The sequence below is a fragment of the Malaya genurostris genome, chromosome 3 (genome assembly GCF_030247185.1).
Source record: "Malaya genurostris strain Urasoe2022 chromosome 3, Malgen_1.1, whole genome shotgun sequence".
Taxonomy (NCBI): domain Eukaryota; kingdom Metazoa; phylum Arthropoda; class Insecta; order Diptera; family Culicidae; genus Malaya; species Malaya genurostris.
The window spans coordinates 39,200,174-39,214,572 of record NC_080572.1 but is presented as its reverse complement, the minus strand read 5'-3'; the positions used below and the strand labels follow the sequence as shown (position 1 = coordinate 39,214,572).

Sequence of the window (14,399 nt, the reverse complement as noted above, 5' to 3'; positions counted from 1 at the left end):
TTTAAATGTTGATCTCAGAAAAAATGGACAACCATTTTAGACAACCATTTCGGTGATTCATTAAAGTTGCCTTTTTTCTTCTGTGCAAAATTGAGCGATGTGAATAAGTGCATGTACGCATATGTGGAACTAGTAGCAACTAAAACTTAAATCCAAATAAAAAGATATGTTTCGTGATATCAAAAATATATTTGTTCAATGTTTGGCGATTATTCGTGACAAGAAATCCCCCCAGAGAATTTTAACGCACATTGGATAAATATCCTCGTAGCTCTTATTTACTGCATGAAATTGATTAGATTCCGGTATGACAAATTTTCTTGAATATTCAATGTTTTAGAGTCATTACTTTCGTTGTAGCCGGAATCTGATTTTCTGCAGAAATTCAAATTATGTTCCCTATTGAAAATAACATGAAAGTGCACTCATTCTACTGTGTAAATGAACAGCATGAACTCCGATAATTTCGGTAATTTCTTTCCAAAAGTGACAAAGATTTCAGCAGCTACCAGATTCATATGGGTGGCCTATAATATAACTGAAACTGAAACAAACGTATTCCCAGCAAGCCGTTTTAGTTTTATTTTTTCGAACAGTTCTGCTGTCAAATTTAAAACTGTTATACAATGCCGTTCTATTTTTTCTATATATGAAACACAAATAAAACGCTGCTGGGGCTGCCAATTTATTTTGTTATAAATTCTGGATTTAAATTCTAAAACTGACATAAATTAAGCATCTAGAACTAGAACACTCCTGAACATGCCCTTATATATTATAATTTATAGTCTCCCCGAAACCGAAAATCTCGATAAATGCAAATTGCCTATCTAATGAAAAATACCGAGAATTGTAGTTGTTTAATGTTTACCGAGATGATTGCCGAGCACTTGGCTGTTCAAATCTCGGCAAAGGGGAAAAAATCTAAATGTGTAGGTTCAACCAAAGACATCATATTAACAAGATATCCAGCTCTCACATTTCCCGAACAAATTATTGGCAACATCCTTTTTTGCGAGCATGTCGCCCTCAGGTGAGTCTGCATCGAATCTCATACATAGAAGTAGGGGAGAGAAATGTCAAATTCGTACGCGCCAAAATAGCAGGGCTGCGCACCCATACAATTGACATGACATGTTGAATGAGACGCCGTGCGATGGCGTTGCTGAACTGAAGATTGAGATCGCTCCAAGCTGACAGGGTCTGGTTCAACCAAGTTGCCTTGCGAGCATGTAACCAGTACTGCTGAATTGGCAAATAAATTCAGGTTAGCAATGACACGGCAAAAAACGACAACAACAATAAACATCGTTTTACAGTTATCAGTGGTTTGTTTGTTTACATGTTCATCCCGATTAAACTGCACATAATTGATAATTTGCACAAATTACAGCTGTCAAACGTAAACTCTATTTATCACGAGTTGATTATTGAACATAGTTAGGTTTTACACGATAATGACACAAATAAACTACCGATGAATAAAATTCATCATTGACATATATTAGAGGCTTGTTTACCCTGAAATTCTGTGGAATGAACATGTCGAAATACACTGATAAAAATTTGCACGTTGGCATCATGCGCCAAGCATTTAAACTATCACCACACTCTTATCAGCCGCTACCTAATTTTGGGTCAAAACCTACCCAAAATCAACTAAAGTGTATCTCCTCAATTTTGAGTAACGAGTGATGACCTCAAAATTTAGGTAAATGTAAGTTTAATACTAGTGTTATGCCATAAAAAAAACAGACGTTATGCCATAAGAATGATAACGATCTAATTTTGAGTAGCTTATAGAAGAGCTCGACAGTGAGTTTTTGCTCCTAAAAAAAAGATATAAATGATTTTCAGTGCACATGTGAAACACATGAAATTCATAACACTTCCATTTTAACTCATAAAACAAGTGTAAAAATAGTGAGTTTCTAGTGGACATCATGCTATTTGAAATGCACATCAAAACGATAAGATATATCGTTGCCGCCAGACGCTGTGTGAATTTGAATTTGAATGTGACATTCATCACATTGTTTTCCATATAGATTTCAATTGAATCACGCTTGACCGAATCAAGTATTTTTCACATACATTCGTGCTGTACTCATTTCCACTTGGAAATGAAGACTTTAACACATGAAGTTCGATTCACTAGCAAAACACATAACATCTAAAGAAAAAACACATCTAGGGTAAGTGGAAAAGATACTAAACTTGAAGGTTAGTGAATTTTGACATGAAATCTTAAACCAAATCGGTTATTTTATTGAAATGAATAAACATATTAAATTGAAGTATTATTTACATATGAATCGTACTTATTTTTATGTCAAGATCGAGTTTTATGAGATTTTGCAAGATGACATCACAAATGAATTCGTAATGAATAAAATGCATGTTTGACACGTACCAGCCCACATTTTCTATAACACGTATTCAAATTAGAAAAAAAGGAAAAAACCACTGATCGCTGTCAAATGATGTTCATTCACTGAATTTTGTGAGGCTATGTCATGTTCGTGCAAAACATGACATGTTCCAAATAATCGCGTTTGTGACCTTCGATGAGGTTTTTTTATAAACTAAAAATTAAATAAAAATTATTAGAACCTAGTCAAACGGTCAACGGTATCGTAAGCAACGAGACAACGCTTCATCTCATACCGTTGAACTAGTAGAGGATTCCACTTTAAAAAAAAACCTTAAATGAGAAATATTATCGCCCCACCGTACTCTCTAAACTTCGGCTATCTTGTTTTTTTTTTACATCGATGGAACTCTCACTTGTAGAGGTGCGCTTGATAAAAAAAATGGTTTGAGAAAGGACTAAGAAAAAATCCCTTACAAATTTTCAATAATATATGGCGAAACGGTGGGTCCGATCAATTTGATGTCGTCTGTAATTATAAGGACTATGTAAAAAACTCTTCAATTCTGAGCTATTTCTTGTTTTCACTTGATTATCACTTGCCTGCCGCTCGTTTCTCACTAACTCGTTTTTTCGCAGTACCAGATTGTTTTATATACAAACATGGATACCTGTAACAATTAACAGGTACATTTTTGTAAGATCAGGAAAAATATAACAACAGGCTTACACTGAGAATTTCTTTTTTCAAACCACAGTATCTCCACAGTAGATACGATTCTAATATAGCATAATTTTGATTAACATCTTTTTCATTGGAAATTTAGCGTTCTGTCATACAATTTTGTTGAAAAACATAAAACAAAATGTTTTTTATGATTATCAAAAATTTACATAATTTTGAAAGTGAGTCACTTTTTCAAATATTATTTTTCCGTTCTAGTAATTTGATTTTGGACTTCAGCTACAATATATCAAAAAATTAAAAAATACCCAAAAATCCCTTTTTTGAGATATTTAAATTTTAAGTGTTCTTCTTAAAATTAAAATCAAACGAAAATTTTGTTCAACTGTGCTCATTTTTTTTTCAAAGGCCTTATAAAAAACATCTATCGGACCCACCGTTTCTGAAACATATATTATTGAAAATTTTTAGGAGATTTTTGCTTAGTCCCTCCACAAAAGTAAGGCTAGAGTAAAAAAGGCAAATTGATGATGCAAATTGTTTCGTTTGGCCATGAATAACGCTTATGCAAAATTTGAGAATATAAACAAAAAACAAAAATCAAATTTAAAGAAATCTGTCATTTGCAGTGAAATGGCTGCACTGACAATGAGGTTTCTTACAAGCAGGGGCGTATCTAGAGGGGGCGACGGGGGCACTCGCCCCGGGCGCAACTGTTTTAAGGGGCGCCAAACCAATCCTTGGAATTGTTTTTTTTTTGCTCGTCCAAATCATCTTTCCGGAGATAGAGATAGATAGACCTCGGGTGCCATATTTTTTCGGTACGCCACTGCTTACGGTACGCCACTAACACACCACACTCCCAGCAGTTACCTGTACACCAGTACACATAATAGGACTATCGGTTATAAGGTATGTTACAATGAAAGTAAAAAGTGTCTATGTTATTTCATACATTTATTCGATTGATTGAACGGAATCATTGCAATATTTTTTATGGTGAGTCTCTGCGGAATTGTTATTCTTCGATATATGTTACCATAAAAGGTAATAAACAGTAGAAAATTTTACAGATTTTTACCTTATTTATATATGAAAAATAGCTACGAAGTTTTTTTGTCAAAATTTTCATATTTTTTGACAGTATCTGTCACAATTGATGTTGAAAGCAGAATATGTTTTCAGACTTAGATTCCACACGGTAATAGCTATTCAACAAGCCATAGATTGTTAAAATCCGTCCATTTTCCAGGTTTCTGAATTATCTTTGGATCCGACATCTGGTTCCGGAACTACATTAAACTCATTTTTCTCGTAGATGGCTGAACCGATTTAAGATTCGAATGAAATCTAAGAATCATCTAAAATTCAAATGAAAAGTTTTAAGATTCTTTAAAACATCTTGCTTTTCAGTCAGAGCCAACTTCCGGTTTCGGGGATACAGGGTGATTAGTTTAAAAATGTCTATTTCACATCAATTAATCATGTTTATTGGGTTAGCAGATTTGGATAGTCGATAACTAAATAAACTTATTTCAGTTTTCGATTCGGAAAGTAGTAATTAAAATGCGATTTCTCAAAGATGTCTACACTGATTTTCAAACATTTTGAAACAAATATAAACTATACAGCTACTCAGATGAATTTATCTAACTTCGGCTATACCGATTTTCGAATTTCGGTTCCAGTATCGAATCGTTTCTCTAAGCTTCGGGAAGAAAAATTCAAATTAAATTAAACTTATAGTCCCATACAAAATAAATTAATTTTATCCAATTTCCGGAATTACAGGATGATGAATTTTTAAAATTCAAACCGATATAGAAGATGACAATCCCGCATTAAAGTGGGGCTGAAAACTATTGCAATTTATTCGTCATGTGGCGAATCGGTTTGGTTTATGATGGTTCCTGAATACCGGCTCTGGAAGTACCGTAACCTCTAAAGTGGAACTTACTTCTACATATCATGGAATGTTTAATCCATTGTCATACTTTTACATTCAAATTCGATCCGATTTGCAGTTCGACATTTCAGAGTAATGAGTGATTAAAATCTCAAATTGCCGCTTAAAACGACGGTCATTACAATAATGTCATGAAAACTGAAACACCGAAGAATATTCACGCAAAAAACACATGCGTATTGATAAAAAAGGTATCATCTCACTGTTAGGTGGATTAAGCACGTTTTTCTTGTTCAAAACGTTTCATTCATTGAATAAAATTTTCGCTCTAAAAACGCAGTTAAATACACTGATTGAACGTCATTTCGCCTGCTCTTTCAATTGACTAAATGGTTTTAAGCTCACTGGTGATGTCGAAATGCAATGCTAGATTGACATACAATATATACATATCAATACACAAATCATACAGAACTTAAATAAATTTACCGAAGTCCGAATAATAAAAATGATGTGAAAGAAAGCTTACCCGACATAAAGTTGTAATCATGCAAAAACGACATCTTCGAAAATAAATATCCTGATGCTTCCTATTGGTTATTCACAGATTTGCAAAAACGTTCCTTAAGTTAGACTTTCTTTCTTTTTGTTACATAGACTTATTTAGTTTATTAGTTTCATATAGTAATAATCACCGATTGATAGTACGTATTTCAAATTCGCGGTGAAAAGTAGAATCTATTCTAGAGAAAATACACAAAAACAGATTTGACAGATGATGGCGTAATACGCATGGTAAAATGCAAAATCTGTTCTGAAAAGATTCGTGAAATGCAATGTGGATTGTATGGGACGTAGTAATCTTGAGTGTATCTTTGCATAAACTGTCACTTTTATCATACTTACCTACACCAGAAACCGGACCTTCAGGAACTGGAACTGAATTAAATAACTTAATTCAAAATCCGGTTGCGAAACTTAAATTTCGAAACTGAATTAAGAATCCGAATCCAGTTTCCAAATCTAAATAGTGTGTTTTTAAGAGCTTGCTGATTTGAAATTTAAATAAAACACATGACAAATTATGAAATGTTAAAAATCTAGTTTTCAGTCTTGTATTCTGGAACTAAAATTCGAATTGAAACTAAATTCTAAACCTGAAATTAAGTTCAAAATTCAGGTGTACTAGAATCCAGTAGACTTTTGAAAAGGCGCCCCATAGTAAAGTAACACGTATTCAAATTAGTAACATGTAATTGAATTAACATCTAGAAAATTTCTATATTGAAAGCTGGAGGGATTTTCAAATAGTGACGTTATCTTTGTTGTTAGGGTAGAAATTAACGTTGTATAGTTAAAAGATAACGATTTCTTTATGTAAAGCATCCATCAAATCTGTTTTGTGTGTTTGAGGCTTAAGCTTAGAATCAGTTCATCCAGTTGGGCCAGTTGATACAGATTAAAATAAACAAACGAGAAAATGCTGAATTTTCTATCAGGCAATAGTTGGATGATCTGATTACAATTTTTGCAACATTCCAATGAATTGGTTGCGAATGTATTTTCGTGATTTTCGAAACAGAGATCACAGAAATACATTCGATTTGATAACCTATAATCAGAAAACCTGCTCTACTCGTGTTGAGAACTCTTAGCAAGTTCATAGAATACCGGACCTTCCCCTATCACCATTAATGGGCATATAAGAAGCATATCTTCTTCGTTGTAGAATTGTGTATAACATATGAATGTGTGTATTGTGACGTATCGACCGTTAACACCAATCAGTAAACTCGATGTTTTAACCGTTGGTTTGCTTCAGTGTGTAAATTATAGTAACTGAAACTAACAACCTGCTATTGACTTGAAATTCGATGTTGTCGTGTTCCGTTTTTTTGGTAATATTATCTTCTAACTAACACAAGTCACACCATGGCTGCCGATCACTAGCAATGTGATACACAATTTGAACAAGTTGATACTGAATTCGTTACCCTGTTTCTTTCGGCTATCGTCTTTTTTCTCCCAACCGTACGTTCTCCCTCACAAATAAATCACGATGAAACCGATTTGGCAAATCCCGCTTGGGTGCGAAACGAAATTGTCAATCGCGAAAACCAAATTACAAATCAAAATCCTTATCCGTGATCCGGGGGACCGCACGGAAAAACACGATAGGCAAAGGGGTATGTCCATGTATATCTGCAGAGCATGGTGAAAATGAGCTGGAATTAACTCCAGATGACATACTGGCCGACGGGCTGCTGAAAAAAGGCGTTAAGGAGCACAACCAGCTGGAAGTGGCGATCGGTGACGGGATGGAATTCACGATACATGGAGACCTCACGAACAAAGGCAAGAAGAACAAACAGCTGATGAACAATTCGAAGGTAATTTCGTTAACCGTTCAATTCGCCATATTCTCCTAAACATCCCTACATCAACGCCTTCTAATATCACCAACCAATATGCGAACCAGACTACATTTGGAATCTACACCATCATCCACATCCATAGTATAATTTACCACGCCAATACCATCCAATACTGATTTACCAAATATACAACATTGATTTTCTGTTCATATCTCAACAATTAGGTGATTGGCAATTCTATTAGCAATCATCAAGATAACAAATTAGAACACGAACTGAATCACAGAGGCATGTCCTTGCAGGACGATGACACTGCCAGTATAAAGTCCTATGGCAGTCACAAAAACCGTCCCTTCAAGGACGAAAGTCACAAAGGTAGCGCCGAAACCATGGAGGGAGAAGAAAAACGTGATGCCAGCAAAGAAGATCTAGGAATTGATGAAGGTAAGCTTACCGTTCACTGTACCTGTAGTTTGTCGAAGCAGCGCTTAACACTCTAAATCCGTTACAGAACTGGATGACGAGTGTGAGGGAGAGGAAGGACCTCTGGACGGGGAGCTAATCATCCATGCCGATGAGGATGAAGTTATCGAGGACTCACCGGCCGATTGTTGTCCGGACAATTTCTACAAAAAGTTTCCCGCCATGGCCGGTGACGACGATGCACCGTTCTGGCAGGGTTGGGCTAATCTGCGCTTGAAGACGTTTCAGCTCATCGAGAACAAATATTTTGAGACGGCCGTCATCACGATGATTTTGCTGAGTAGTTTGGCTTTGGTAGGTAGTAACGTGACAGTGGGTAATTATAATAAGAGATTAAATATGGACCCCAATCGTAACGCTTATGGTTCGAGTGAGCATTCACCAACATTTCATAGTTAATCGTTTAGTGATCTCTCGTGCGACAATTCTTGACAGTCGCATCCAGGTTGTCAACGAATGCAAGAAGACAATTTTTTGAAAAACTTTCAGACAAACTGTCAACGGTTGAACACATTGTATCGTGTTAGTGTGGAGAAAATTCGAGTACTTCGCGAGAAAGAAAGAACATTTATCCGCACTTTGACGGCTTGACGTAGCCACACAGTGAGATTTTCGTTTGTAGTGGGTGACGCTAACCAGAAGAAAGAAAAAGAAAAACTCTAATATTAATTGAATAAAAAAGGAAGTCAGTAGGGGAAGTTGGGATAAGGCCGCCACCTTAAATGCTTCACTAAATAACCCTTTTCGAATTGAATTAACATCACACATTATTCCTATATTTCGGATTTTAACGTTTCAAAACACATTGGACTCACTGTAAGCTTCCAAATGTCAAGTAAAATTGAAGAATACAAAACAAGCATCGCCACCGAAGAACGGATGTTATTTTTCTGGGTAAAAGTTTAAGCGTCTAGCACTAAAGTAATAATTGATTCCCATCTCAAACCATCTCGAATATTTGTCTACTCTATTTTCCGAAACTAAGATTACAAGAATGGAGTGTTTCTTAAGACGTGCATTGTTGGAGTAAGTCCGTCACTTTCTTTGTGGGGTATGACCGTTATGGTGTTTGATTAATTTGATGGTCCTGATTAAGGCTGGATCACATGCCACGGAATAACAACAGAAAAACTAGACGTTTGAGTTGGAGCCAACAACAGTTAAATCTTGCAAAGGATCCGGTAGTCCGTGAAATACTAACTTGATCAAAAAGTTCCCGGAATCACCACCGTGTGCCGCTCCAGTGACCTGATAAGATAGTTTTTTTTAGGTTGCCACATTTCTCATTGATATTCTATCAAATTTTCAACTTGATACCTGGACATTTGTAAAAGTTACGCTGTATTGAGTACATCTGCGATTATGTGTTTCATCGATTTTGTACAATTTTCAAAATGGAATTAAATTTGCATTAAATTTTGCGGTAAAAACGGTTTCAATGGTGCGACGACACTGCAAATGTTAGAAGAGTGTTTCGACAACGATACTCTGAAGAAAACAGTCTTTTAACAGTGGCACGAACGTTTGAGACGTGGTCGTGAGTTTGTGAACGATGATGAGAGAGTTTTCAGTCGAAAAAGTAGGAGATGCTCGCAGGTTTCATTGATTACAAGGGTGTTGTGTATTATGAATTCCTTCCACAAGGCCAGACCGTAAATAAGGAGTATTTTTGGGCATTATGAGATGAAGGGGACAGTGTCGATGTTGATGAATAATCATGTATTTTTATTTTCTGAATAAATTCCGGGAACTTTTTGATCAAGGTAGTATGCTTCCGAGGCGTGTAAATATTTTACTTATAATTGTGAATCACAAACACACAAAGTGCACCAGCTTCAGGAAACAGAAATGAATAATATGGTTAACTTAGCCATATATTTGGGTTTTACACAAACTCTGAGGTTGTATGGATGGAACGTTGGTCCCTGACCATTACATATCTTGCTTATTCTTATTATGAACCAAATGCTTAGGGTGGTTGGCTTACCCACACTTCCCCTATTGAAAAAAATAGTGGCGTAGGCAGGAAAATTTTCGCGTGGGACAAAACTTTTTTTTTTTTTATATCGTTTATTTATACCCGGCTTTAACCTAATTTTGGTCGTTCGCCGGGTTTGTATCCAAAAGGGAGGAGGGGAGGGATGAAATCATGGGGACAGGGGGAGAGAAGGTATTTGTGAATTACAATGTGTTGTTTTACAATTAATATTTATCAAAGGTTCTAGAGTGTTGATGGCCGCGGAGGGGACAAAACTTGATTTGTCGTCCCATCGTTTGTTTAGTGAGCAAAACAATAAAAGATTCCTCAACTCCATCTCTGTATCCAAACAAAATAAAAATTTTCTCAACTCCATCGCAACATTTAAGCATTTTAAAGATGCATAGAGTTGTCAGCCAGCAGAAAGGGACAATTTTTGAAAAATGTCGAATATTAATTGAATGAAAAGGTAATGTCGAAAATTTTAAGGTTTATACATTTGCTATATGCATAGTGCTGTCTACAGTGAAAATAAACGAATACTATTGACTTTTCTGTTCATCCAATTCATGTCTGAATATTTTTCGAAAAATGTCAACTTCAGTTGAATAACAACCTTATGCATCTTGAAAATGCTTAAATCTAGTATTATCTGATCTAGACCCTTCTCATTCAATTAATGATGAAAATGTGATATGTAAAAACTATTGACTTCGTTTATTGTCAAAGTAAAAATTGAAAGCTTTCCAAAACTTGTCGCTATGAATCTTGAAAATGTTCAAACATCAATATCGACTTTCCTCTTAAGTTTCAATTTATATTCGCCGATCTATTTAAATAGTTGATTTTCACTGGTTCTCTACCCTAAGCACCATAAAAGATGTTTAAATCTGTGAATTTTTGTTGACATTGGCGTTCCTTTTACGCAATAATGGTATGAAATTCGATAATTTGATGGAACAGTATCGAGATATGAAAACGATCACTGAAGACGCCGTTTTGAAGTTTTTCATGGATGTTTATTACCGACAATGAAATTTGTACCGAAAACAAAATATCCCAAGTAGCAATCCGCAACTAGTTCTGATACGACAAAGTCCAAACTATGTTGCAACAAGAGTACGAATATGTTTTTTATGTTATACTGGTTAAAACATGGTGACAGCAATGTTTCATCATAACATAACTAGTTACGAAATAGTTATTTAGGTTTCCAATAATAACATCTGTGTATCATATTGAATTAAATATAATTTATAAGCTATCGTTACTTAATCCAAACATATCTTTAATCACAACAATGCTTCTAGCTACTAGTTGAAAATAAGTTTATTTGACTTCAATAGTAGCAACCCGTAACTAGTTTTGATACCACTTAACCCAACTGTGGTGCAACAAGAGCACGAACATGTTTTTTTTTATGTTATACTGGTTAAAACAAGGTGACAGCAGTGTTTCATTATAACGTAAACATTGAACTAACTATCATTTGTAAGTTATCGTTACTTGATTCTAACATATCTTTAATCACAGCTATGCTTTTAGCTACTAGTTGAAAAAATGTTTATTTTCCGTTGCGAAACCATTATAAATACGTAAGCGTATATGTAAATCGTTACTGTGAATTGGTGTAGTAATAACTTAGATATTATAAGATTATAACATATCATTTCTTCATTGATTCAGATAGTTATCGGTAGGTTTTCCCAACGTTATGATAACGAAAATGCAAACAAAACAATCTTTGTTGGCTTGAATATGGCGAACACAATATGGAGTCTCAAGAAGTGTATGAAACATAAATAAAACCAGGATATTACTTGTTTCAAAACTACTTTTTGCCGAAAATAGTGAAAGGCAGAATAGTCATTTTTGTTCTATGCACTGTCATAAACACGAAGAAAATAATATAGGGATCGATTGTGATAATATTATAATTCTCATAATATATGAATTTAAAATGATGAGAAATCGCGCTACTTGGAATAATTTTGAACATTCCGAACTTAGGGTTATTTTGTTGTTTATTTTTTATATCTTTATAAACAGATTTTGATTGAAGGCGCATGAAAAAACAGTTAAGTAAAATTTAATTCCGCTCGACAGTTTCAAAATCGGTGTGAAATTTATACCTTGTATCAAGTTTGTGATTTAAAGTAGTCTTCTGCTTGTTTATTGATGATAGAAAAGTGCTCTGTATTCATTCAATGTTTATAATGTCGATGGTGACTAAGTTTCAACTAGTTTACTTGAGAACAAGTTATTTTCAAGTTATGAAAAGATAAGTTCTTTCAGTATGACATTACAACGTAACGACAACTTATTTTTAGCCGACCTAACAACTAGTAGAAACTGCGCTTTTTGAGTCATGCAAGTGGTTAGATGTTAGTAACAATAACTCAAATTTCTGGTTGCAAACTAGTCAGAAAAAAGCTGGCGTAACAAAAATTGTTACTTGGGATAGCCCATCCTGTTACATTCATCGCTCAATACGAGAGTGACAGTCGTCGCTATATTCATCCCTGCTCTCGATCTGAACTGTCATTTCAACTGTGTGATACGCGCGACATTCATATGACTGCTCGGATAGTAGGCAAGGCAAGTTTTCAGCACACGGAATTTAAAGCAAATAGGGTAACAGAGGTATTTTGGCCCACTCAAACGTAAGCAATGTTCGACTGTGTCGGATGAGATGCGAACACTAGAGTGGGAATTCAATAAGTAACCTTCATTTTCTTTTCGCAGAGAGACATATAAATCCAGATGAACGAAAGAACGTTTCAGAAGAGCTAGTTCATTCGATAAAACTTTTTATCTCTTACCCACCCGGTTCAGCGGTTCAGAGCAGTCCCTTCACATGGCAGTTTTAAATGAAATTCCTAAGTAGGTTCTTGAAACTGTAGATAGGGTAACAGAGATATTTTGGCCACTTCATATATTTTGGCCCACCTAACAAACTTTATGGATTTAATCGATGTTGAGTAAACCATGTTGCATCAATTTGAAGTAAATCACCTTAAATTACCTATTGCAGAAGGCTTTTTCAAAGATATTGCAACATTTGGTGGATATTTTTACAAAGTGGGCCAAAATAAAATCTTAGGATTGATTTTATTTTGGCCCACTTTGTAAAAATATCCACCAAATGTTGCAATATCTTTGAAAAATCCTTCTGGATCTTTGAAAAATCCTTCTGGACTTTATGGATTTAATCGATGTTGAGTAAACCATGTTGCATCAATTTGAAGCAAATCACCTTAAATTACCTATTGCAGAAGGATTTTTCAAAGATATTGCAACATTTGGTGGATACTTTAACAAAGTGGGCCAAAATAAAATCAATCCTAAGATTTTATTTTGGCCCACTTTGTAAAAATATCCACCAAATGTTGCAATATCTTTGAAAAAGCCTTCTGCAATAGGTAATTTAAGGTGATTTACTTCAAATTGATGCAACATGGTTTACTCAACATCGATTAAATCCATAAAGTTTGTTAGGTGGGCCAAAATATATGAAGTGGCCAAAATACCTCTGTTACCCTATCTACAGTTTCAAGAACCTACTTAGGAATTTCATTTAAAACTGCCATGTGAAGGGACTGCTCTGAACCGCTGAACCGGGTGGGTAAGAGATAAAAAGTTTTATCGAATGAACTAGCTCTTCTGAAACGTTCTTTCGTTCATCTGGATTTATATGTCTCTCTGCGAAAAGAAAATGAAGGTTACTTATTGAATTCCCACTCTAGTGTTCGCATCTCATCCGACACAGTCGAACATTGCTTAAGTTCGATTCGACAGTAATTAGAACAATACAGTGTAGTGAACAAAAGTGTATTAGAAATTAGCAAACACGATCTACGAAAGTCTGAAACTTGGCCTTCCCGACCAAATTCAACCTGTATTGATTTCATACTCCGCAAAGTAAGACCAGCAGCAAACGAAATTGAAATCATGCTAGAAGAACGAATGCATCTAAACGTAGGGTACCCCCAGTCATCGTAGCTGTAGTAGTCATATGCGAAAACCTTTAGTTAGAATGCGATCTGCTGTCTCTGTTCTACATATTGACTTTAATGGTTAGATAAAAATGTGGTGTCCAATTTTATCACAATTCGTTTATTGAAAATCGAGTAATCTGTAAAATGAATATTCTTACCTAATATGTTAAAGAATGCAACAATCTTTATAATTCTGAGACACGATGTACTTCATTTTGATTAAATCTAGAAATATACACCAGACCATAATATATTAGAGTGACCAAAATGCTTCTGTCAAAGAGCATTGCATTCGAGAAGGCTTGTCACAGTACGGAGAAATTCTTGCGGTCGAAAGAGTTTTTTCCCTGGCATAACGTGCGTTTGTTACCGGTAAAAGCGATTCCATCTTACGTGATTTTCGCTACGAGCGAGAGGCGTCCTCTTAAAACGCTGGTAACCTACGATAATCAGCTGATTGAATGTCATTTTTTAAACAATCTGCTCACTATGGCACGTCCAGAAAGTCATCCTCAACCAGAACCAAGGAGAGCCGTTCAACATTGGTAACGGTAAATCCAGTAGTTTTAATAAACAAACGAAAATAATAATACTATCGCTAAA

General features: G+C 35.1%; 1 protein-coding gene across 50 annotated transcripts in view; it reads left to right on the top strand.

Moving 5' to 3' along the window:
• The window catches only part of LOC131434538 (sodium channel protein para), a 198,337-nt gene that overhangs the window by 153,667 nt on the left and 30,271 nt on the right, over positions 1-14,399 (top strand). For 16 of the 50 annotated variants that reach the window (XM_058601321.1, XM_058601313.1, XM_058601304.1 and 13 more), the window contains 3 exons: positions 7,141-7,352; positions 7,562-7,781; positions 7,849-8,114. In XM_058601321.1, the coding sequence (XP_058457304.1) occupies positions 7,141-7,352; positions 7,562-7,781; positions 7,849-8,114 (698 nt within the window). The remainder of the gene's footprint in view (positions 1-7,140; positions 7,353-7,561; positions 7,782-7,848; positions 8,115-14,399) is intronic. The other 34 variants (XM_058601338.1, XM_058601348.1, XM_058601346.1 and 31 more) reach the window with 4 other exon arrangements.